At 35.0% G+C, this 25,025-nt stretch overlaps 1 protein-coding gene across 1 annotated transcript in view; it reads left to right on the top strand.

The window, feature by feature from the left end:
- Nucleotides 1-3,485: 3,485 nt before the first annotated feature.
- si:dkeyp-19e1.3 (USP6 N-terminal-like protein) overlaps nt 3,486-25,025 on the top strand; it is a 29,675-nt gene continuing 8,135 nt past the window's right edge. The window contains exons 1-7 of the mRNA XM_051100123.1: nt 3,486-3,634; nt 12,164-12,237; nt 15,146-15,231; nt 15,486-15,525; nt 15,686-15,766; nt 18,002-18,109; nt 23,803-23,912. Coding sequence (XP_050956080.1) covers nt 12,172-12,237; nt 15,146-15,231; nt 15,486-15,525; nt 15,686-15,766; nt 18,002-18,109; nt 23,803-23,912 — 491 coding nt within the window. The 5' untranslated portion in view covers nt 3,486-3,634; nt 12,164-12,171. The remainder of the gene's footprint in view (nt 3,635-12,163; nt 12,238-15,145; nt 15,232-15,485; nt 15,526-15,685; nt 15,767-18,001; nt 18,110-23,802; nt 23,913-25,025) is intronic.

The raw sequence follows: 25,025 nt of genomic DNA, 5'->3' as shown, positions 1-25,025 counted from the left end.
AACTTGCTAATCATGCAAGCAACATGCTAGTAACTTGCTAATCATGGTAACAACATGCTAGTAACTTGCTAGTCATGCTAGCAAAATGCTAGTAACTTGCTAGTCATGCTAGCAAAATGCTAGTAACTTGCTAATCATGCTAGAAACATGCTAGTAACTTGTTAATCATGCTAGTAACATATTAGTAACTTGCTAATCATGCTAGTAACATATTAGTAACTTGCTAATCATGCTAGTAACATATTAGTAACTTGGTAATCATGCAAGCAACATGCTAGTAACTTGCTAATCATGGTAACAACATGCTAGTAACTTGCTAGTCATGCTAGCAAAATGCTAGTAACTTGCTAGTCATGCTAGAAACATGCTAGTAACTTGCTAGTCATGCTAGCAAAATGCTAGTAACTTGCTAATCATGCTAGAAACATGCTAGTAACTTGTTAATCATGCTAGTAACATATTAGTAACTTTCTAATCATGCAAGCAACATGCTAGTAACTTGCTAATCATGGTAACAACATGCTAGTAACTTGCTAGTCATGCTAGCAAAATGCTAGTAACTTGCTAGTCATGCTAGCAAAATGCTAGTAACTTGCTAATCATGCTAGTAACATATTAGTAACTTTCTAATCATGCAAGCAACATGCTAGTAACTTGCTAATCATGGTAACAACATGCTAGTAACTTGCTAGTCATGCTAGCAAAATGCTAGTAACTTGCTAGTCATGCTAGCAAAATGCTAGTAACTTGCTAATCATGCAAGCAACATGCTAGTAACTTGCTAATCATGGTAACAACATGCTAGTAACTTGCTAGTCATGCTAGCAAAATGCTAGTAACTTGCTAGTCATGCTAGTAAAATGCTAGTAACTTGCTAATCATGCTAGAAACATGCTAGTAACTTGTTAATCATGCTAGTAACAAATGAGTAACTTGTTAATCATGCAAGCAACATGCAAGTAACTTGCTAATCATGCTAGTAGCATGCTAGTAACTTGCTAATCATGCTAGTAACAAATTAGTAACTTGCTAATCATGCTAGAAACATGCTAGTAACTTGCTAATCATGCTAGTAGCATGCTAGTAACTTGTTAATCATGCTAATAAAATGCTAACGACATGCTAATCATGCTAGCAACATGCTACTAACTTAGTAATCTTGTTAGGAACATGCTAGCAACTTGCTAATCATGCTAGTAACTTGCTAATCATGCTAAGAATATTCTAGTAGCATGCTAATCATGCTAACAACATGCTAGTAACTTGCTAGTCATGCTAGAAACATGCTACCAACATGCTAGTAACTTGCTAGTCATGCTAGAAACATGTTACCAACATGCTAGTAACTTGCTAATCATGCTAGTAACTTGTTAATCATGCTAACAACATGCTAGTAACATGCTAGCAACTTGCTAATCATGCTAGTATCTTGCTAATCATGCTAACAACATGCTAGTAACTTGCTAATTATGTTAGCACCATGCTAGTAAAATGCTAGTAACTTGCTAATAATCCTATAAGAATGCTAACAACATGGTAGTACTTTGCTAATCATTATAACATCATGCTAGTCACATGTTAATAATGTTAATGACATGCTAACAACATTCTTCTATCTATCTATCTATCTATCTATCTATCTATCTCTGACAAACAGCATTACCTTCAAAACATTCAAACTTTAACCTTTTAAAACTACTTTAGAATTCAAACTATTTCAGACTGAAAACCATCAAACTTAAAACTTTTTAAAAAATTTTAAACTTTATAAACTTTTCAAACTTTTTTAAAATTTCTGTTCCGGCTTTCTCAAGCCAACTTAAAGTTTGTCTTGACAAACTTTATCCAGTTACATATATGTAATCAGTTACTACCCAGCTCTGTTTATATGCTGCTAGCAAAACAACATATACTTTATCCGAATAAACAGCTAATATTGAATAGAGGTAACTTAAAACCAGATGGTGTAGTTTCAGTGTCTACCAGCAGAGGCTGCTAATGCTATTTAAAGTATTTAAGTATTTTCAAGTATTTGGAGGGGAAATGGGGAAAACCCTAGTATTGTCCTGTTCATCAAGTCCAAAGCACTGCATTTTTGAGCTTGTGTCTTAATAATTTATGTCTCTCACTGGATTAATAGTTCCTACAGCCAGAAAATTAGTCAACACAGATGTTCTACACAAGTCATCTCGCCTGAAGACATTTAATACGCTTTGTAAAAGGATTACAAGCATTCAGAAGATGGATTTCTGAAATCAAAGTAATTTCTGAAGAAGAAGAAGGGAAAAAAATCTTGTAAATCTAATAATTTTGTAACTGTGTTTGTTATTAATTTGTTTTACTTTTATGTTATTATTAGTTTTACTGCCATATGTGACCCTGGACCACAAATCTAGTCATAAGGGTCAATATTTTGAAACTGAGATTTATACATCATCTGAAAGCTGAATAAATAAGATAGCCATACAATATTTAGCCGAGATTCAACTATTAGAAAATCTGGAATCTGATGGTGCCAAAAAATCAAAATATTGAGAAAACCACCTTTAGAGTTGTCCAAAATTAAGTTCTTAGCAATGCATATTACTAATTGAAAATTAAGTTTTGATTTACGGTAGGACATTTACAAAATATTTCCATTGAGCATGATCTTTACTTAATATCCTAATGATTTTCGGCATAAAAGAAAAAATGATCATTTTGACCCATACAATGTATTATTGGCTTTTGCTACAAATATACCCGTGCTGCTTAAAACTCGTTTTGTTGTCCAGGGTCTCCAATTAGGACACAAAAAAGGACCCAAATTTGCAAGTCTGCTTTCTAACCCATTGTTCTTTGCATGATTGTTGATCGTTTGAAACCCTCCTGTGGTGAAACACGAAACAACAATACAAATATATCTTGTCTGTGCCCGCAACATATATTTTTAATTCCATTTGAATATTTAATGACACATTATATATTAAACTGATGCTTAGAAAAGACGAATATGAAACGAACAAACATCAACCGCAAAGCAGCAAATCACAAAAACAAATATATGCCATGCCTTAATATTAAACCTACATAAACATGTTATGCAAATACACCTAAACATTATTTTTTGAACAGAAACGTGTAATGCCCACTAGAGGACGCAATACGACTACTAACCGTGAATACAGTAAACATTTAAAGAATGTATTGAAATATAGCAATATTTTTAAATAATTGAGCAGTGTGTATAAAATTATATTTATAACTTTTTTAATAATTTTATGTAACTATAATATTCTAAAAATAAAAAAAAAGATTTAATTATATATAATAGTCTTCATATGTTAATATTAATCATATAATGCAATAATACATATTTAAAATGTATTTAAAATTAAAAAAAAACTTAAAATATTTATATATTAGTAATTTGACAGCTCTTACGATTACAGTGAAACTTTCTGTACTGAGCCGTGAACCGCAACTGTCACAAACACGCACACGTACGCGCACGCGCACGCGCACACTCGTGTTCTCATGCTCTGATCAGTCAGAGTTAAACTGGAGTCTCGTCCGTCCACACTGAGAGGCTTCACTATGAACAAACAGATTATTTACTAACAGCCTGTGCAGCTCAGAGCATCTGTTTTCAAAGGTAAAACATTTCATTGGTTTATAATGCTGTTTTCAGTCCGGTTCGGTTTGATGAAAGTCTGTTGTATCTGTTGTGTTGCTGTTAGTGTCGCGTCTGTGCATGAAAACAACTCAGATGAAAGTGTATCGATCTTCTGAAGTCTGATAAAACCTTGGTTTGAGAGTGTTTATTATGTCTAGACGCTAAAATAACTGTGTTGTTTTTAAATATAATAAAGGTTGCTTGTAAATAAACTTCATGTGACTTCAGTTTGTTGTAAAACGTGAAGCCTATTGATGTTTGACATTTACATCTAAAGCTCAAAAAATGCCATGTTTTATATCTAAACTGAATCGTGTCAGTCCAATGTGTCTGTTTGAGAGCTCTTTCACATTGTAAATAAAACTACCCAGGTCACTTTCAGCTACCCAAATGAACTTTTACCATACGGACTACTTCAGTATTTAATATGTGAAATGTGGCTTGATTTCATAATAGAAAAGAGAAGGTAAATAGTGCTTCAGTTTCAGTACACCACGCCATTTGCTGGCTGTTCCCATGAGACACTGTTTCGTGCCGAAACCTTTAACTTCAGAAGGACAGGATGCATTGTGGTCACCAACCTACTTCCTCACCTTCTTTCAGGGTGCAAGGTGTGGCCCACACCGTTTTCCACTTGATTCAGCCGCCCTAGCTAATATCAGACAGTTCGGCTTGTCCTCAAATCCTTATGTCGTATCCAAGTCAGAAGTCACTGAATTAGATGTTCTTTTTGCACTCTACTAAAATACATTCACCAGAGGAAGTGGGCCAACGGAAACCATGTGTTTCTGTTTCTGAAACCCTCCGGTGAGAACTAATGAACCGCAGTTACACAGACACGAGTGGCCTGCTGCACATATGAGGATAAGTGTGTTGGAGACGCTTTAAGATGGGCTTTACGTCGTAATCTTTTGCTTGTCATGTTGTTTGAGGGTTACGTGAAATGCTACGTCTGCTGAATGTTGAACTGTGACATTTACACGTTTTGCAGACTGCTGATTTGTACTGTTTATGCAATACTCCGTTAGATCATCTGGGAAGAAACTAACATGTTGTAGCCTGTCATCTAATAATAGGTTCTTGGTTTCTCTTTTTTTGTCGCTTCTAGAAATACTGTTGTTTAAAAGTGATGTGAGTCACTATACGCTCTTCACGCAGGCTGCTGGAAATTATCCGTCATTACTAAAAAGTCATCTTTGGCTTATATTTGACCTCTTGAAGTTGCTAGGATATCTGCAGCTGTAACATTTGTAATGTTTGTAAAGCATCTCAACAACTTTGGTGGTCATCTCTAAAATGCTTAGCGTTTCTTGAGTTCTGTTGTCGTCTGTTATTTGTGGATGATGAAAACACTGTAAAAGTTTGTGACATTAAGATGCCAGACGTTCTTCTGAAATGCCTGACACCTTTTGTTTAGTATCTAGAGTTGAGAGACCACTTGAGTTTCCCTGTTGAAGAGTCTGGGGGGGTAAACTGGGTTCATGGGAAATAAGCTGAGCTATTTTAATAGAACGTTACTATTGTTGTTGATTTGCTGACTTGAGCAACAAACAATGAACGGGTTTGCATTGTGTTTAAGAACCAGGCTTACGTAAGTCTCATCTATCAATCAAAATATTAATAATAATTAAAAAAAAAAAAACACACACACACACATTTTTAAAGAAACCTAAGAGGTTTCTGTTCATGTATTGCATATCCATTACACCAAAACTTTTGTGCTTTAAAAAAATTCATAAAAAGATGGGAAACTGGTAAAAGAAATCCATATAAAATATATTTGTCAGGATGGGACAATATTTGGTTGAGATAACTATTTGAAAATCTGGAATCTGAGGCTGCAAAAAAAAAAAATAGAGAAAATCGCCTTTAAAGTTGTCCAAATGAAGTTCTTAGCAGTGCGTATTACTAAGCAAAAATGAAGTTTTGATATATTTAAGGTAGGAAATTTACAAAATATCTTCATAAGACCTGATCTTAATATCCTAATGATTTTCGGGATAAAAGAAAAATTATAATTTTGACCCATACAATGTATTTTTGGCTATTGCTACAAATATACCTGTTCTGCTACTTAATACTGGTTTTGTGGTCCAGGGTCACAAATTAATTACTTTTACTATGCCTTTGTGAACTTTTTGAATGTTTTGTTGTAATGGACTTGAAGAACTCTCTCAGGTTTCATTAAAAATATTAATTTGATAAAAATTAATAAAGATCAGGATTTTCATTTTTTGGGTAAACTCAAAATCAAATTGGAAGATTACATGATTTAACTATAAATAATATTTTCTTACATAATTATAAATTTTCTTTTTTCCCTTCGTCTGTAATGACGTTAAAGGAGAAGTTCACTTCCAGAATAAAAAATTCCTGATAATTTACTCACCCCTATGTCATCCAAGATGTTCATTTCTTTCTTTCTTCATTCGCAAAGAAATTAAGGTTTTTAAGAAAAACATTCCAGAATTTATCTCCATATAGCAGACTTAAATGGGGCTCAGCAGGTTGAAGGTCCAAATTGCAGTTTCAGTGCAGCTTCAAAGGGCTCTACACAAATTCAGCCGAGGAATAAGGGTCTTATCTGGTGAAAAGATCTGTCGTTTTCTTAAAGGGGTCATCAGGTGCCCATTTTCCACAAGTTGATATGATTCTTTAGGGTCTTAATGAAAAGTCTATGATATAGTTTGGTTAAAAATTCTCAATGGTTGTGTAAAACAACACCCTTTTTACCTTGCCAAAATCAGCTCTGCAAAAATCATCCCATTCTGGTCGAGACTGGTTAAATGTTAATGAGCTCTGCTCGCCCCGCCCCTCTCTTCTCTCTGTGGAGTGACGAGCCTGTTTACTTTAGCCGCGTTTAGCCGTGTTTAGCTGTCTTTAGCCGCTAAACTTGCTAACTAGCACATTATTAGGAAAGGCGATGGCAAAGATTCATGAAAAACCCTTATACTCACTTTTGCTGTAAGTGAAGCTGGATCACGAATGATTTGTACAAACATAGACGGATATATGTAGATCGGGAGATGCATTCCCTTCACAAACAAACGTAATCCACTGCATCTTCAGCGGCTCAGATGTCGGGAGTAAATGACGACCACTACTTTCATTATTACATTCAGCAACACAACACATCAAACACTCAGTTCTTGTCTAACTTACATCCCTGCTCCAGCATAAAAACATGGAGGTTGGACTGTTACAACTGATCTGAGGTAAAACACTCATGTCAATCAACTATTGTGGGAGCGGCCTCTGTTGGTGTGATGCCACAATGACAGGCATCCGAGAACGGCTCGATTTGAAAACAGGATATTATTTTTACAGATTAATTAAAAACCACTGCATGGATTTTTATCATTATAGGGTAGATGTGTACATACACTGCCAACACATTAATGCTCAAACAACATGTAAAAGTGAACTTAGCATCCGATGACCCCTTTAAAACAACTCAACCTTATTACATAGTGACGTTAGAAAGTTCACGCATGACTTAGGCGGAAGTACCAGCCCAGTGTTTACAAAGCAAACGTGCAAAGGAAGTCAAACCCCCTTTACAATAAAAGGTGAAACAGCGGTGTTGGAGGAGAAAATTAGATGGAGTTTTTCTCCTTACCCTACCTTTTTGAACCAGAGAACAAAGATGAAGTGCAAGACGAGCATTTGTGGTTAAAAAATGTATATACATATTTATTATTATTTTTTTAAAAAACGACAGATCGTTTCGCTAGACAAGACCCTTATTCCTCAGCTGGGATGGTGTAGAGTCCTTTGAAACTGCAATTTGGACTTTCATCCCGTTGATCCCCATTGAAGTCCACTATATGGAGAAAAATCCTGGAATGTTTTCCTCAACCTTAATTTCGTTTCGACTGAAAAAGGAAAAACACAAACATCTTTGATGTCATGGGGGTGAATAAATTATCAGGAAATGTGTATTCTGTCTTAGGCTTACGCACACAAGTTTAAGATATTGGCATGTAGACTTAAAGATGTGACGTTATGTGTTTAGTTATTAAATCCACTGTTTGTTTCCCAGGGATATTTCGTAGTGTGCATCACATGCTAAACTGTCATGTAGGCTGAGAGTTTAAGGAGTTTGTTTTGGCATTGTACCTAGAGAAGTGACGTTGCAATATTGTACTGTAATAGTCTAGATCTTACAAAACCCCTATGTATGTGTTGTATTTGCATCTTAATTTATTAGTCGTTTGACTTGGGTTTTGGTGAGATTTTTGCAGTTTGGTTACACAGCTTCATATGGTCAGTCCGTGGAAAGTCCGAGCCTGATGTGAAACCGATGTGGCTAAATCTTAACTTTTGTACACAGATTAGTTAATGTAACCTACATGGGGAAGTTCAAGCACTTCTTCGGTTCTTAAAAGGAACCCAAAGCTGTCCATCAAAGGTGAATATTCACACTTCGATGTAAACTGTAGTGCATCTCCGCTGCATGTCTGCCAGTAAAAACAGCTGAACTGAGCACAGATCAGCGTTAAGGATCTTTTCCCATCAGCACCTTTTCATTGCCCTCCTGCCGCTGACCTGTGATTAAATGCATTCACAAAGGAAGCGCTCCTGCTGTGCAAACAACAGCCTGGTGGTGGTGACACACCTGTATACCTTTGGCTGAACATCACATGGCCTTTTCCACCTGTGGATTTAGAGTTGTGTGAGTGAAAATTAAACCTTCAAGTCTTATTATTTGATTAGTTTGCTGTGGTGTTCAAATGGATAAAACCATATTCAAAAATTAAAATTGTTAACGTTAACCAAGCAGTTTAGTTTCAGTTACACCTCAGAAAATTGCACTTAAAATGTGCCACTGCTTTTGTCTGACACTTCAAAGAAGAATGGCTGCATCACAGCAGCTTATAATTGAAACTATGTGGTTATTTGTAAAGGTCTGCGGGTGACTTCTGTCTCTTTTAATTTCATGTGAAATGTGAAAGCGCTTTGGCCGAAACCTTCGCTTGGACAGTGATAAACCTTGATGCAGTTGATCAGCCTTGATGCTGGTTTATTTTTTTAAAGAAAGTGTTTCATAGCTTTAACCATTTAGTTCACAAGGATGGACGTTTATGCAGACATAGTGGCCCACATTTTTGATCCCATGATTTCTATCAAGCCATTAAGTTCCCAGACTCATAGGCGAGACTGTTGTAAATAAATTATGCTTGCATCTCTCGCTAGCTGTGACCTGTTTTTCCTGGTCAGCTTATAGAAGACGTAATGCTCCTCAAAGAAGCCTTTCCCTACAGCAGTAACACAAATCAAGGTGTTTTAGCACAAAATCAAGTCTTAAGCCTGTGATCTGTTTATTTAGGCTTATTTGACTTCTCAAAAGGTTGATGATGACGTGCAGAAAGAATTAGCATTGTGCTGTTGCATTATTTACTCCCCTTCATGTTGCAAATCTGTACAGCACATGACTATTTCTTCCAAGGGACACAAAATGCTGAATAATGACATTGCCAATGTTTTTCATATAATGGAAGTGAAAGGAGATGTAGGCTGTTGATTTGTACATTTTTCAGCATTTCTCGTTTTGTGTTTCACAGAAGAAATATATAAATAATATATTGTACAAAATCTTGTTTTTTGCACATTCTGTACTCTTAAAGTAGTAATATACAGCTGACGTCAAATGTTTACACCTTGCAGAATCTGCAAAATGTTTTGTTCAACTATTTTGCCAAAATAAGAGGGATCATACAAAATGCAGGTTATTTTTATTTAGTACTGACCTAAATAATATATTCCACATAAAAGACGTGTACATATAGTCCGCAAGAGAAAATAATAGTTGAATTGATAAAAATGACCCCGTTCAAAAGTTTACATACACTTGATTCCTAATACTGTGTTGCTACCTGAATGATCCACAGCTGTGTTTTTCAGTTTAGTGATAGTTGTTCATGAGTCTTTTGCTTGTCCTGAAAAGTTAAACTGCCTGCTGTTCTTCAGAAAAACCCTTTAGGTCCCACAAATTATTATTATTATTATTTTTTTTTTTAGCATTTTTGTGAATTTGAACCCTTTCCAACAACGACTATGTTTTTGACATCCGTCTTTTCAAACTGAGGGACTCATATGCAACTATTACACAACTAACTACAACTATCAAATGCTCACTGATGCTCTAGAAGGAAAAACAATGCATTAAGAGATGGGGGTGAAAAGTTTTTTAATTTGAAGATCAGGGTAAATTTAACTTATTTTGTCTGATGGGAAACATGTAAGTATCTTCTGTAGCGTCTGAAGGGCAGTGCTAAATTAAAAAAAATATATGATATTTAGGTAAAATAAGAAAAATGTACATCTCTTCATTTTTTTCAAAAGTTTCCCCCCCCAGCTCTTTATGTATCGTTTTTCCTTCTGAAGGAACAGTGAGTGTTTGAACCTTCTGTAATAGTTGCATATGAGTCCCTCAGTTGTCCTCAGTGTGAAAAGATGGGTCTCAAAATCAGACAGTCATTGTTTGAAAGAGTTCAAATACACAAAAATGCTGAAAAACCAAATAATTTGAGGGACCTAAAGGATTTTTTTCTAAAGAACAGTTTGATCAGGACAAACAAGGGACTCATGAACAACTATCCCAGAAAAGATTTTATTTTTCACGAAAATACTACTTAATGTTATCACATTGTACTCAAACTTACTGACTTTGTTCACACTGGGTATAAGTACTTCTCTGAATTTTTTTCTGAATTTTCGTAAATTTTTGTGGGTTTTATTTCACCTAGTCACACTTGTGGTGTTCTCGGTCAAAAATGACCAGACTCCAAACAACTGCTTATAAATCTCTTATTATGCTATGTTATCACCAAATATTGGATTCAATCTTTTTGTCAACTTGTTTTCTTTCATTTAGGACTGGTTTTGTGTTTCTATTTGCATCTGATTAATCGTAGGCCTCATTTTTCTGAGAGAAGGTACCTTGTTTTTTGAGTGAAAAAAATCATTTTTTTATGAATAATTTTCATAATATGAGATTAAAAAAAAATATGAAAATTTGCACTGTGTATCACACTAGTGTGCTTTAATGTTTAATAAGGAAGTTTGCTTTTAAATGCTATTATTTTGTACAAAATTGCAAAAAGTTATTATGAAAATATTTTCACCAAATATTGCATTCAATCTTTTTGTCAACTTGTTTTCTTTCATTTAGGACTGGTTTTGTGTTTCTATTTGCATCTGATTAATTGTAGGCCTCATTTATCTGAATGTAGGCAAAACGATTTATCTGAATGTAGGCAAAACGAAAGCCAAAATGAGGCTTACGATTAATCAGATGCAAATAGAAACACAAAACCAGTCTTAAATAAAAGAAAACAAGTTGACAAAAAGAATGAATCCAATATTTGGTGATAATATACCATAATGAGAGATTTATAAGCAATTGTTTGGAGTCCGGTCAAGTCAGGAACACCACAAGTGTGTCTGGATCAGGAATCTGATCACATACAGAGGGTTAAGGGTACTGCCCCAGTGACAAACTGTTGCACCCCTAAAGGTACAACCTTTGCGCATTTTTCATGGGAGTGAAGGGAAGTTTGAAAGGGAAACCTGGCTTTCCATTTATACGATCAGATGTTGTCAATGGGACAGGTGGTTAAACAGAGAAAGGTGGTCATGTGTCTCAGCAGAGCAGTTGTCTGGTGAACTGTAGACTAGTAAGAGTCACACCTGTCCACAGAGAATGTCAACTAACAGACCTCAACAGTTTTCAGCACCTGGTGGTGAGTATCAGCTGCGGCGGTCCTGCTTTGTCAATTTCTGAATTAGGGCTACAACCACAGAGGTTCACAGGACCACATAACATTTCCTTGACAAGTAATTTGACTCCTCAAACAAGCCACTCTTTATTTCTCCAAAATGAGATCAATTTTTACGTTTCCTTTCTAGAATCTAATTAGTCTGCCTTTTGGCTCAAACTTATGAGTTTTGCGATAGCCTGCAATAGCCAGATTATCTTGCTTTAGGTCACAATGGGGCTAGTTACCAAAAACTGAATTGCTGAAATATCCAGTTGCCATCAAAACATGAGTTTGTGTATGAATCTGCCCAGAGAACCAAACAGTGGGTCATCTACATGGATGGGTAAAGCCTGAATTATTGGCCTGCACAGCGACGTGTAAAAGTTGATGGATTGACCATGTGACTTAAGTCCTGGTGTTCTTGCACATTGAGTTTGTCCAGCACTTTTCCTGACAAGAATGTTTTCTGAAGAATTAGCTGACATCACAGCACTTGTCTGTTTTTGGCTTGTGATGAATGTGCAACTCCGCCTCACATCTGTCTGTCTGCTTCAGGCAAAACAAGGATGAATGTTGTAATGTTGGTGGAATGTAGATGCATCCGATAATTTTTATGCATTTTTGCCAAACTGGTGGTTTAGTAGAAGATTAGTATTGTGTCATACAACCTCTAAGGAACAAGTTTACACGTATCTAGATGAGCCAGTTTGCTCAAAGTCTTCTGTTTGTTTTGTTCCTTTTCCAGATTTTGAGATGAAGAAGGACATTGATACGCTAATAGCTGAAGAACGGGCTGAGATCATCGAAAAATATGAGAAGGCAAGTTGCATCCTTTCAGTTGTCTACCTTCTGACTTTATGTAGCCTAAGTTTTGAACTTTGACCAATTGAGCCAATGTCCAGACAGGGGGAAACTGGTTAATGATTGTCCATGACCCCCAGTGACATGGACAGCAATACATATTGACACATTGAGTTTTTGGATCCTCCAAGATATAAAGTAGCTTAAGGTTAAGCGTCTTGCTCAAGGGATTGATTGGGATAACTCATGGATCAACTATTCCAGATATTTTACCACAAGGCTACACCACCCAAAAGTTGCTGCAATTTGCTGTTCTTGGCAAGGAACGGCTTTTCTTAGAGATGCTGCGCAAAACTAATGTGAGACAAGTTTTTGAAATGGTGATGTGATCATTTGTAGGTAAAGGTACTTGTGGTTCATACTGTGGTAATTTTTGGGATAGATTGTGGCTGAGTCTGCATTGCTGTCATGACTTCACAGACAGTGGTTTTGTTTGAAGGTACCACCAATGGAAACATTTCAGACAGGTTTCAGATGCATAAAGCGTCACGGCTAATGATCTAAAATAGGGGTGTCCAATAGTGAGTCTAAAGATCCTTATTAGCTGTGTAGGTGTGTTTGATTAGGGTTGGAGATAAACTATGCAGGACAGTGGCCATCCAGGAACAGGTTTGGATGGGCTTCATCTGGAACTAATTCAAATTAGACTTAGATAAGACCAAGTTTGAATGAGCCTCTGATAAAACCAAAAATATCTTGTGACTACAACTTGTGTTCCTCTCTATTAGTTTCTTCTGCTTCTAAATGTTTCATCAGATACAAGGCACTGAAAGTACATCTATGCTGCAGATTAATCAAAAGGCCTTGGGGGGCTTGCAAACTTATGAATCACATGCAGATTAATAAAGGCCTTCTGAAGTGAATCAATGCATTTGTGTAAGAAAAATATACATATTAAAACTTTATAAACCAAAATCTCAAAAACTTGAATATACCAAGTAACCTTAACTAAATATTTCTAAGGTAGCAAGTTTGAAATTTCTCAAATAAAGCAGGGCTCTACAGTACGACCATTTCAGTTGCATTGCATCATACTGTGTGACTATGAAAAAATATTTAGGCGTACGACGTGCGACTGAACTGATCAGCATATTTGTGTTTGCCCTGAGGGGAGCTTCAAAGGTTTCTACGTGTTTTTGTAACACCAAGTAATGTATCACAGACGTATCTCGTGAATCTTTTCATAAACAAAGTGTAAAGACAGTGTAAAAAAAGAGATTCATTGTGGAGTGTAGAGATTGCAATGAACTAAGATGAGTGACAGCTTTTAATGATTTTTAAGGGAGTTTGTAAATGAGATATTGATCTAATACAACAGTTAAACAAGAAGTTAATATTAAGTGACTTACATTGTCTGATAAAACACTATTGTCTGATTTTGCTATATTTTGTCATCAAAAATAGTTTGAAACAAGTTACGACTGAGCCGCTGCGCATCTCCATTCAAACACAGGGTTGTTTAGTTTATGAATAAACATGCGTAAACTAATCTAGTGAGTAAATGACTCAATTTCCCATTCATAAATAGAGCCACTTGATTTATTCCTGATTGAATAAGCTGTTCGAACGAATCAAATGAATGAATGATTCGGTAATTTAATCAGTGACTTGCTGCCACCTACTGGCAGTTTTAGTTTCATTTTTAAATTAACTTTTCAGTTATTTAAATCATTTAATATTTCTATACTCCAAATTTTATATTTAAAACACTAATCTCAACTTGAATGTATGAATTTGATTGCACTCATGCCACCTCTGAGCCTCATTAAACATATGAAGAGACACCTACAAGCCACTTTCGTGTTGTTCTGTGCCACCTCTGTAGTACAAATGAATTTTGTTAATACTTATTTCATTTGATTGGTAACCTTTTCTTATTCTACGTTGTTTTAATTAGAAATTTTAAAAAGTTTGTAAAATTATAATTTTTTAAAAGATTTGACACAAAGGATGACATACTTTTAGTTAAAAAAATGCCATTACAAAGATAAAAACTAAATTCCCTTGTAAATCACTTAAAGGAGTCAAACATCACCTCGGCTAATTTTTGATCAGATTTTTTTGATTGTTGATTAGAAGTTCCTCCTAAAATTTTGACTGTGTTCCTAGATTTTTTAAGTTAGGAGCACAAATGCTCCTAAAGAGACGAGTAAGTGCAGATCCCTATAAAGTCAAGCGCATTCACAAAAAACTACCCAGAAGAAGGACAGATCTTATAGACAGGATGTCATGTGAACACTGAGTCTGGACAATACTTTGTGCCTTACAAAACAAGCACAGAGCAAGTTTTGGCTTTCAGACACAGCCAGAATCTTTTGAGGAGGAAGCGTTTTGATGGACAACAGCTGGATGTCATGCTAACATTGCAGCTACACTCAAATAGTTCTTATAGTCTGCGTATTTGGAAAATCTCAGCGTACTTCAGATAACTTTAGATAAAGCTTTGCAGCTTAGACCGATAAGACATTCAGGATAGAAATGTATTCTGTTAGTCTGAAAATGTGAATTTTGCAGGGGTTCTTGTATCATCTCTATTTATTTTGGAGATCTGGATAGTTTTAAACAAGAATTCGGGTGTTTTGAAATGTCTTGCCTTTTCCTTTAAAGGAATAGTTTGCCCAAAAATAATAGTGAAAGTACAAAAGTCCACTGACGTGTTTGTTTTTAAATGTTTTCACTTGTAGAGGGTGCTTGATCTATGCATATTTCTCTCCTGATTCAGAAAACATCCTTTTCACTAGAGAAATTTGTTCAGTTTTGCTGAACTATTCCTTTAAGTCATGTTGTTTTTTTGAGTTTGGATCTTGATTTAAGGGTCTTTTGCCTTTGCTCCAGTTTCTCAGTTTGTTTGTTGGGTCGGTTGCAGGGCAGGCAGGAGGGTGTGCACATTAACCCCTGGGAGGATGCAGACTACAGCATCTTCAAGGTCACGGACCGCTTCGGTTTCCTGCAGTAAGTCTCGCCTGCCTTAGCAGTTTTATCACTCAGTTTACCAAGACGATGACCTCTGTCTACAGTTAAAGACGTTAAATGCTTGTTTCATATGTGCGAACTATGTTATGAAGAATAGGAGTTTTTATGTTTCTTTTGACTGCTAGAACAGTGTTGTCAGGATTGTGTTTCATAAATCCACAGTAAAATCTTAGATGTTATTTAAATGAAGCTTTTGATTCATATAATACTTTTTTTTTTTTTTTTTTTTTCAGTGAAGAGGAACTGCCGATACCAACCGCAGCGGAGGAGAAGGTGACATTACGCTATCAGCTTTCTTTGCACGTCCAATCTCTGTTAAATCTTTAATGGCAAAATTCAGTTTAGAGAAGTTATCACATTTCTTGCTGAATGTTCTCTTTGTTTTACGTATATTTTGGATCTAAGACTAAAATTCAGTTTGCTATTTCTCTAGTACAAACTCCAGGAGGTGGAAAGAGAGGAAAAATGGGTTAAGATGGTGAAAAAGTGGAACAAGTACCATAGCAGTGAAAAGGTAACTAATACATTTGATAGTTCCAGATTTAACTGGATGATTCACATTGTAAAATGTGACCCTGGACCACAAAACCAGTCATAAGTAGCACGGGTATGTTTGTAGCAATAGCCAGATTAATGAAGTAAAGATCATGTTCCATGAAGACATTTTGTAAATTTACTACCTTAAATATATTAAAACTTAATTTTTGATTAGTAATATGCGTTGCTAAGTACTTCATTTGGACTTTAAAGGTGATTTTCTCATTATGTTGATTTTTTTTTTTTTTTTTTTTTTTTGCACTCTCAGATTCCATGTGTTCAAATAGTACCTTGGCCAGCCTAACAAACCATACATCAATGGAAAGCTTATTTATTCAGCTTTCAGATGATGTATAAATTAGGGATGTTCATTTTGGTTATTTTTCCTAACCGACAGCCAACACTAGTTAAAGAAACACTCCACTTTTTTGAAAATAGGCTCATTTTCCAACTCCCCGAGAGTTAAACAGTTTCATCATTTTTCGAATCCATTCAGCCAATCTCTGGGTCTGGCGATAGCACTTTTAGCATAGCTTAGCATAGATGTTAGCATCTTGCTCAAAAATGACTACTTATTACGCTGTAATGAGAGTGTAGTTCCTAGCCATATCGCAACTTTTCATTTTCTGTTAGTCTTATTACACAATGTAACTACAGATGAGTCCAGTTTTAAATAGGAATAATATTGAAACTCTTTGGTCATTTTGAACGAGATGCTAATGGTCTAATCAGATTCAATGATCTATGCTAAGCTATGCTAAAAGTGCTACTGGCAGACCCGGAGATCGGCTGAATGGATTTAACTCTAGGGGAGTTGGAAAATGAGCGTTTCTTTTAACCGATTATCAACCGTTAACCGACAAGATTATTTTAAATCAGAATTTAATGATTTTAGAAAGGATAAGTATCTGTGACCTGTTAAAAATACCAACATTCGTTTTCCATGGAATAATTTTATATATGCGCGAAAAGCACAAAACAACAGAACATGAAGATTCACATGGACACATCACATCACGCACCTGCAGCGCTTCTGCGAATGGAGAAACATAATAAAGCTAGGCTATATATATATATATATATATATATATATATGTATAATGAATAAATAAGCCTATACGAGAAATATTTTTACTTAAAACAAAAGAAAAAACTGTGCAACAAGTAGCTAGTATGTGGAAGACGTCTGAAAGTGGCATCCTTTTTTTCTTTATTTTAAAAAAGCACAAAAATGTGTTTTATTGTGAATGTACACAAATAAAAGCAAACCATTTACAGTTTTGATTATCTGTATGACTAGGAGACATTTCCACTGTTAGAAGAAAAAAAAAAATCAAGTGATTGCGCCGGCGCCACACATGCACACAGTTAAGCATTGCTAACTTGACAATGCAGCCTTTCCATTATCATAATAAAACACAAACATATGGACAAATCACATTGCTTTAATCGTCATCAACGTACTGCTGTGATATTATGCCAAACAATTTGGTTTATGTGGATACTGGAATGTGAGTGGAGTACAAAAGCAGGTGAACATATTAATTTATATTTTGCCATTTAAAAACATCTCAAATAGGTGTGGTATAAGAGACCCAGTGTTAGTTTTAGTTTCGCTTTAGCTTAAATCAATTGGTTTTGGCTTGTCGTTTATATACGTACCAAATATATAATATATATTTTATATTATAACATATTTTATATTAAACAGCGATGCATTACTACGGGCGCCCCCTTCTGGATTGAGGGTGAATTGCCTGTATTCATTGTAAGGCCTCATGCAACGAACCGAGATGCCCATATCGTGACGGTTCGGTATGAATAGATGTATCATTACACCCCTCCCCTACCTTTAACCGATTGTATTAATCGGCCAAAATTCTTTCTGGCAGTTAATGGTTAACCGGTTAAAATGAGCTATCTAGTATAAATCTCAATTAAAAAAAAAAATTCGCAGAGAAAGAGTCGCAAATAGTAAGGCTAATGAACTATATTAAGAATTGTTTAGGAATGTTGTATCATTAGTGTGTTAAGTAACTGAACATTGTTGTCTCTTACCATATTGCTGTTGCTGCCATTGTATTCCCATAATATGCCACTCAATGCATTATGTGTTAAAGTGATTTTTAAGCCCACACATCTGGAAGCTCGCAGACCCAAAAATAAATCCCGCCATCTGTTTGTTTCCTCTTCCCTTGTGCATTTTTTGCAGATGATGAAGCGGGTATACAAGGGGATTCCCTTGAAGCTGCGTGGTCAGGCCTGGGCTCTGCTGCTGGATGTGGAAAAGGTGAAAGAGGCAAACTACAGGAAGTACGAGGTAGGAGCTTTACAGGAATCATGTTTGTGAGATGTGTTTGGGCTCCAGTTGGTCGTTTGAATGAAAAGTGTCTGTTTGATGTGCATTCATTCAGTGACTCAGTTGTTTGGGTTTTGGTTTGTCCTGAGGGATTGTTTGGGTTTAAATTAGCCAGACATGTTTTGTCTCCAATCTGCTCATTCGACGCAACAATGTTTTATTTCATAACAAAGGTTTTCTGCTTTGCTTACTTTGTATAGTCTGACAGTTATTACGTAATTAAGAAATTAATACTTTTATTCAAGGATGTGTTAAATTGATCAAAAGTGACAGTAATGACATTTATAATGTTACAAAAGATGTTTATATCAGTGCTGTTCTTTTGAACTTTGTTCATCAAAGAATCCTAAAAAACTTCACCTTTACTTCACAAAATATTGGTCAGCACAACTGGTTTCAATATTGATAATCAGAAATGTTTCTTGAACAGCAAATCAGCATATTAGAATGATTTCTGAAGGATCATGTGACACTGAAGATTGGAGTAATGATGCTGAAAATCACAGGAATAAATTACATTTTACAATACATTCAGATAGAAAAGAGTTATTTTAAGTTTGTCACAATTTTTCTGTTTTTACTGTATTTTTGATCCAATAAATGACTCGAAAAACTTCAAAAACATTCAAACAAATTTTACCGACCCTGAACTTTTGAACAGTACTGTTTATACTACCATCTTAGCATCTGATCAGTTTTAGATTTGAGTCATTTCAAAATCTTTAGAGCTCAAGAGCTTAGTGTTGTATTTATATCTGAATTTCTAAATATATCTAGGTGCTGCTGTAATATTTATAACCTGTTTGCTGCTCTGACTAATGTAAATGGCAGAAGCGGTAATGCTTAAATGGAAACCAGTGGCTATAAAGGTTTCAGTATGCTTACACGCAAGTTTGCACGTTTGTTGCACTGTAGGTAACAGCAATACATATACAGCAATACCAGTCAAAAGTTTTTGAACAGTAAGATGTTTAATGTTTTTTTTTTTTTAAGAAGTCTCTTCAGCTCACCAAGCCTGCATTTATTTATTTATTTTTATTTATTAACAGTAACATTTGGAAATATTTTTACTGTTCAAAATATGTTTTGTTTATATTCGAATATATTTTAAAATGTAATTTATTCCTGTGATCAAATCAAAATTTTTAGCATCATCCAGTCTTCAATGTCACATGAGCCTTCAGAAATCATTCTAATATGCTCATTTGCTGTTTAAGAGGCATTTATTATTATTATTATTATTATAATTATTATTATCAATATTTGAAACAGTTTTGTACCAGAGTAAATTTTTTTTCAGGATTCTTTGATAAATAGAAAGATCCAAAGATTAGTATTTATCTGAAAGGAAAAAAAAAGAAAAAAAACTTCTGTAATGTTATACACTATACCATTCAAAAGCTTGGAGTCAGTATAACTATATAAATTAATACTATTATTTAGCTAGGATGCTTTAAATTGATAAATTGATGTTACAAAAGATTTCTATTTCAGATAAATACTGTTCTTCTGCACTTTCTATTCATCAAAGAAACCAGAAAACATTCTACTCAGCTGTTTTCAACATAATAATAAATGTTTTTTTTTTTAGCAGCAAATTGGAATATTAGAGGATCATGTGAATGGAGTAATGATGCTAAAAATTCAGCTTTGAAATCAAAGGAATAAATTACATTTTAAAATATATTTAAATAGAAAATAGTTATTATAAATAGTAAAAATATCTCTAAATGTTACTGTTTTTGCTGTATTTAGGATCAAATAAATGCAGGCTTGGTGAGCAGAAGAGACTAAAAACATTAAAATTCTGCAAAAAAAAAATCAAAAACTTTTGACTGGTAGCGTGTATGTGTGTGTGTGTATATATATATATATAGTTCATAGTGACAAAAAAACCTTTCTTTTATCAGTTTAATATGCAAACGCGGACGGAATTGCGGAATCCAGTCATAAAAACGGAATTTACTGAATAACACGGAATGTCACGGAATTTGTCAAAGTTTGAATGAATTATTTGAAATACCATTTAAATGTGAATCCTGCATGTTCTGCGTGTCTCTGTTTTAATAAATGGAGCAGATGAGCGGATTTGTTTACTACACACACTGAAGCTTGTGTGACGCTCGCGGTGACTTCAGCATCTGTGGTCTCACTAAATGAGGACATAAATACACAAACAATATCTGCTGAGAGTCACTTTGTGAGCATTTGACCGCTCCATTTTAGGAAAACTAGTGTGTATATCATATACACACAGAAATGTAATGGTAAAAGTCAGGCTTAACTTGAAGACATTGTGCGAGATATATATTACTACTATTACTACTACTAAAATGAAACAAACATTTTTTTAGGGTATAATCACACAACATTTCCTCCATGTTTTAATTTTAATAGTAAATTCCCCTTTGTTTGCCAAAAAAAAAAGTTTGCTTAATTTTCAGTCATTAAAAGATAAATGAAATTAATGTTTTATGCCTTCATTTGATAACAAGAACATTTAAATACACTTTCATAAGGCTATTTTTAGAATACATTTGAATGAATTAAGTATGCATTCAAATAATTAGACATGCTAAAACACAGAATTTGATAACAATAAAGCATGGTGAGAAAAAATAAAACATTTCATAGGGCCCTAAACGTTATTTTTGTTAAACCTTCATTAAATTGATGTGAAATTGTATAAGTTTTTAATGGTTTATATTAATTAGACACGCTCTTTGATTAATAAAATGTAATTTAACCATTAAAGAGGATTAAAAACAGAATCCAGAAAAATTAAAATGAAAAAACGGAATTTGGAAAAAATTAAATGGATTTCATAGGGCCCAATATGTGTCCGTGTGCGTTCCGCATTCGCAAATTAGTCTGAATGGACAATGCCGTTAATGGAAAGACTAATTAAAAAAGAAAGTAAACAACTCACATTTAAACATAACCACTTTGTTACATCAAAATAACATTTGAAATGGCATGAAAACATGATCTGTGGAAATCTGTGGAGTAATCAGCTTGGTGAAATTTAAAGTAAATCTCAGTGTCCATGACCAGTATTTACAGAGCTTTGATGACTGATGATCTGAAAACTAGTTTAAACTTTCCAAAACTAGCACTTTTCAAAACATCCGCCTTTCAACATACACATGCAAATTTGTCTGATCCCTGACGTGATTGTGGGCAACTGCGCAAAGTCAGTTTTGTGCTTGCTTGATCTAAAATTTGGTGTTTTTAAAAATTTTGCAAATTTAAAGGGGTCATCGGATGCAAAATTCACTTTTACATGTTGTTTGAACATTAATGTGTGTTGGCAGTGTATGTACAAATCTACCCTGTAATGATAAAAATCCATGCAGTGGTTTTTAATTAATCTGTAAAAATAATATCCCCTTTTTCAAGTCGAGCCATTCTCAGATGCCTGTCGATGTGGCGTCACACAGACAGAGGCCGCTCCCACGATAGTTGATGACATGAGCGTCTTACCTCAGATCAGCTGTAACAGTCCGACCTCCATTGTTTCGATGCTGGAGCAGGGATGTAAGTTAGACAAGAATATCTCCAAGTGAGTGATTGAGGTGTTGTGTTGCTGGATGTAATAATGAACATAGTGGTCGTCATTTACTCCCGACATCTGAGCCGCTGAAGATGCAGTGGGTTACGTTTGTTTGTGAAGGGAATGCGCCTCCCGATCTCCATACTGTATATCCGTCTATGTTTGCGCAACTCATTCGTGAACCAGCTTCATTTACAGCAGAAGTGAGTATAAGGGGTTTTTTTTTTTTTTTTTTTATCTTTGCGATTGCCTTTTCTAATAACATGCTAGTTAGCAAATTTAGCTGCTGAAGTAAACAGTCTCGTCACTCCACAGAGAGAAGAGAGGGGCGGGGTGAGCAGAGCTCATTTGCATTTAAAGCAGCCTCAACCAGAATGGGATGATTTTTGCACAGCTGATTTTGGCAAGGTAAAAAAAGGTGTTATTTACACTACCATTGAGAAATTTTAACCAAAGCATGTTACAGACTTTTCATTAAGACGCTAAAGAATCATATTTGTGGAAAATGGGCATCCGATGACCCCATTAAATAGCAAATGAGAATTGCTAAAATTCTTGCGTATATCTTGAGACAATGATGCTTTTAATGATTTTCAGTTTAATGAGTTTTGTTTAAGATAATTTAAACAGCGGTTTTTAAATAACAAAAGAATATGTAAAAGTATGGTATTTCGGGTAAAAACCACCCCTGCTGTTGGGGCTAAAAGGCACAATAATTAACATGATTAATAGAAGGTTGACTTCTTCATTTGTTGACATGAAGATTTAGATTTAGATAGTAAATATCATGTATTATGTTGGGTGTCCATCTCAGAGATAATCATCATGTTTAGAATTAAAGGGGTCATCGGATGCCCACTTTCCACAAGTTGATATGATTCTTTAGGGTCTTAATGAAAAGTCTCTAATATACTTTGGTTAAAAATTCTCAATGGTTGTGTAAAACAACACCCTTTTCACCTTGTCAAAATCAGCTCTGCAAAAATCATCCCATACTGAGGGGTTGTTCCTTTAAATGCAAATGAGCTCTGCTCGCCCCGCCCCTCTCTTCTCTCTGCTGCTCTGAGAGATTGTTTACTTTAGCCACATTTAACGCATTTAGTTGCTAACTAGCACGTTATTAGAAAAGGTGATTGCAGAAATTCATAAAAAAAAACGTATACTCACTTCTGCTGTAAGTGAAGCTGGATCACAAATGATTTGCGCGAACATGGACGGATATATGTAGATCGGGAGACGCATTCCCTTGACAAACAAACATAATCCACTGCATCTTCAGCAGCTCCAGCAACACACCACCTCATCGCTCAATCAGAGATATTCTTGTCTAACTTACATCCCTGCTCCGGCATCGAAACAATGGAGGTTGGACTGTTAAGCTGATCTGAGGTAAGACGCTCATGTCAATCAGCTATCGTGGGAGCGGCCAATGACCCCTTTAAACCATCACATTTAAAACATGATTTTAATCATATCATATAATAAAATATCATTTGTTGTTACTACTGTAAATCTATATTCAATTATTATGAGATCTCCTTCAGTGCTTTCAAAATCTTTACATTTTAAAATGATTTTCTGTATTTTAAAATATGTTTTATATTAACATATTTTAATGACAGTATATTTATTGAACAAAAAAGAATTCATTTATTTCAAAATAAACAGAAAATAGTACAAACTTTGCTAAAGTGATTGTTTTGAACAAGTATTAACTTAGACGTTATTTAAAAAAAAAAAAAAAAAAAAAAAAAAAAAACAGTATTTTAGCTAAAGTATTTTTGTTAATACTGTGATGCGTGGGATAAATGGCCCCCCTGCCACCTCATACATTTATAAGATTTTTAAACAAAATAAATGTTGCTCTATAAATGTTTAATACAAACGTATGTATTTTTCTGCAATCATACACTTTGGGCACATTTTTTTTTTCTTAGAGGGTGCCTTTAGCCCCATTGTACCCAATATGTAAAATGCGTAAAAACACCAACTTCTGTTTGGTGCTGCTAATGCTACAATTTTGCATTTAACTTGAGTTTTGGTTTAACTAAATTGTTCATAACAGTTGTTACCAGTCTTTTTTGTTTCCATGTTGTTGCAGAAAATGAAGGAACAAGCCAAGAAGTATTCGACAGAAATTAAGCAGATTGATCTGGATGTCAACAGGACCTTTAGAAACCATATCATGTTCATGGAACGATTTGGGGTCAAGTAAGTAAGATATAAGTGAGCCTGTCTTCATCTTCATTTTACTCAAGGCCTTTTGGCATTGTCCTTTTTTTCTGTCACGGAGACTTTTGTTTTGAGTTAGTTTTGAAATGAAGTACTCAGACCTTGTAAACTTAACCAAAACAAGAGCTACTTCCCCTTTGTCATTGCGTTTTTGTTCAACTTCCTGTGACTGTGAGCGGCCTCACAGGAAATGACACAACCGGTGAGTCGTTACCATTATGCCCAGAATAAATACATACTTTGATGTTGTCCATAACAACTGAAGTGCCACAGTGTCATGAAAGAAAAAAAAATGATTTCCTTTTGTGCCGGACAATCATAAAGGCCCACTTGGGATTGTATATCCTCTTAAAAATGGACAGATGTCAAAAACATTTATTTTTATGTTTTTAAAACACTAACATGATGAGTTTTTAACAAAACATTGACTAGATGCCCCTAAGTAACCTTTCAGTAAATGTGATATGAAAGCATCATCCCACTTACTTGATACATTTAAACTGAAATGCTCTTGTAGACCAAAGTGCACAAAGAGGTTTCAGCCAGAGGTTTCAGTTTGGGCGGCACACCCACAAAAGACGTAGATCAACCACCAGCCCCTGTGCACAAGGGTATGTGGCGGATGGAAGCTCTGAGCAATGACATATACTTTTTATTAGCGCTGCACGGCCAATAAGAGGATATGGAGCGGAAGTGCTGTTTAACACATCTGCTGTTTGTTTGTGTTGCTCATGAGTGTTTCCACAGCACGCTAGTCCCAATTCTGCCTTCCTCTGGCCTGTTACCAAGGGTCTCGCTGTGCATCGCTAAATCTTCTCAAATCCGCAGAAGTTATGAATTATTAACGTACATCTCCTTTGGATGTGAAGACTTATGCATGGATGGATTCTTATTGCTACTGTGAGCTGGTTTCTTTCTGCTGTTCGATTTTGGACTGGACCCTCAGTGCTTTTTGGACAAAAGATGGATCCATGATGAAAAAATAAATTTTAAAATCTTCTGGGTTCATATATTTTTGAAAAACATATGTTAGTTAAAAAATACAACTTTTTCAGCCAAAAAAATATTTGATTAAAGGACAAAAAAAACATA

This window comes from Labeo rohita, chromosome 25 (assembly GCF_022985175.1).
Source record: "Labeo rohita strain BAU-BD-2019 chromosome 25, IGBB_LRoh.1.0, whole genome shotgun sequence".
NCBI classification, from domain to species: Eukaryota; Metazoa; Chordata; class Actinopteri; order Cypriniformes; family Cyprinidae; genus Labeo; species Labeo rohita.
The sequence above is the reverse complement of the archived record's forward strand: the minus strand, read 5'-3'. Positions and strand labels throughout refer to the sequence as shown.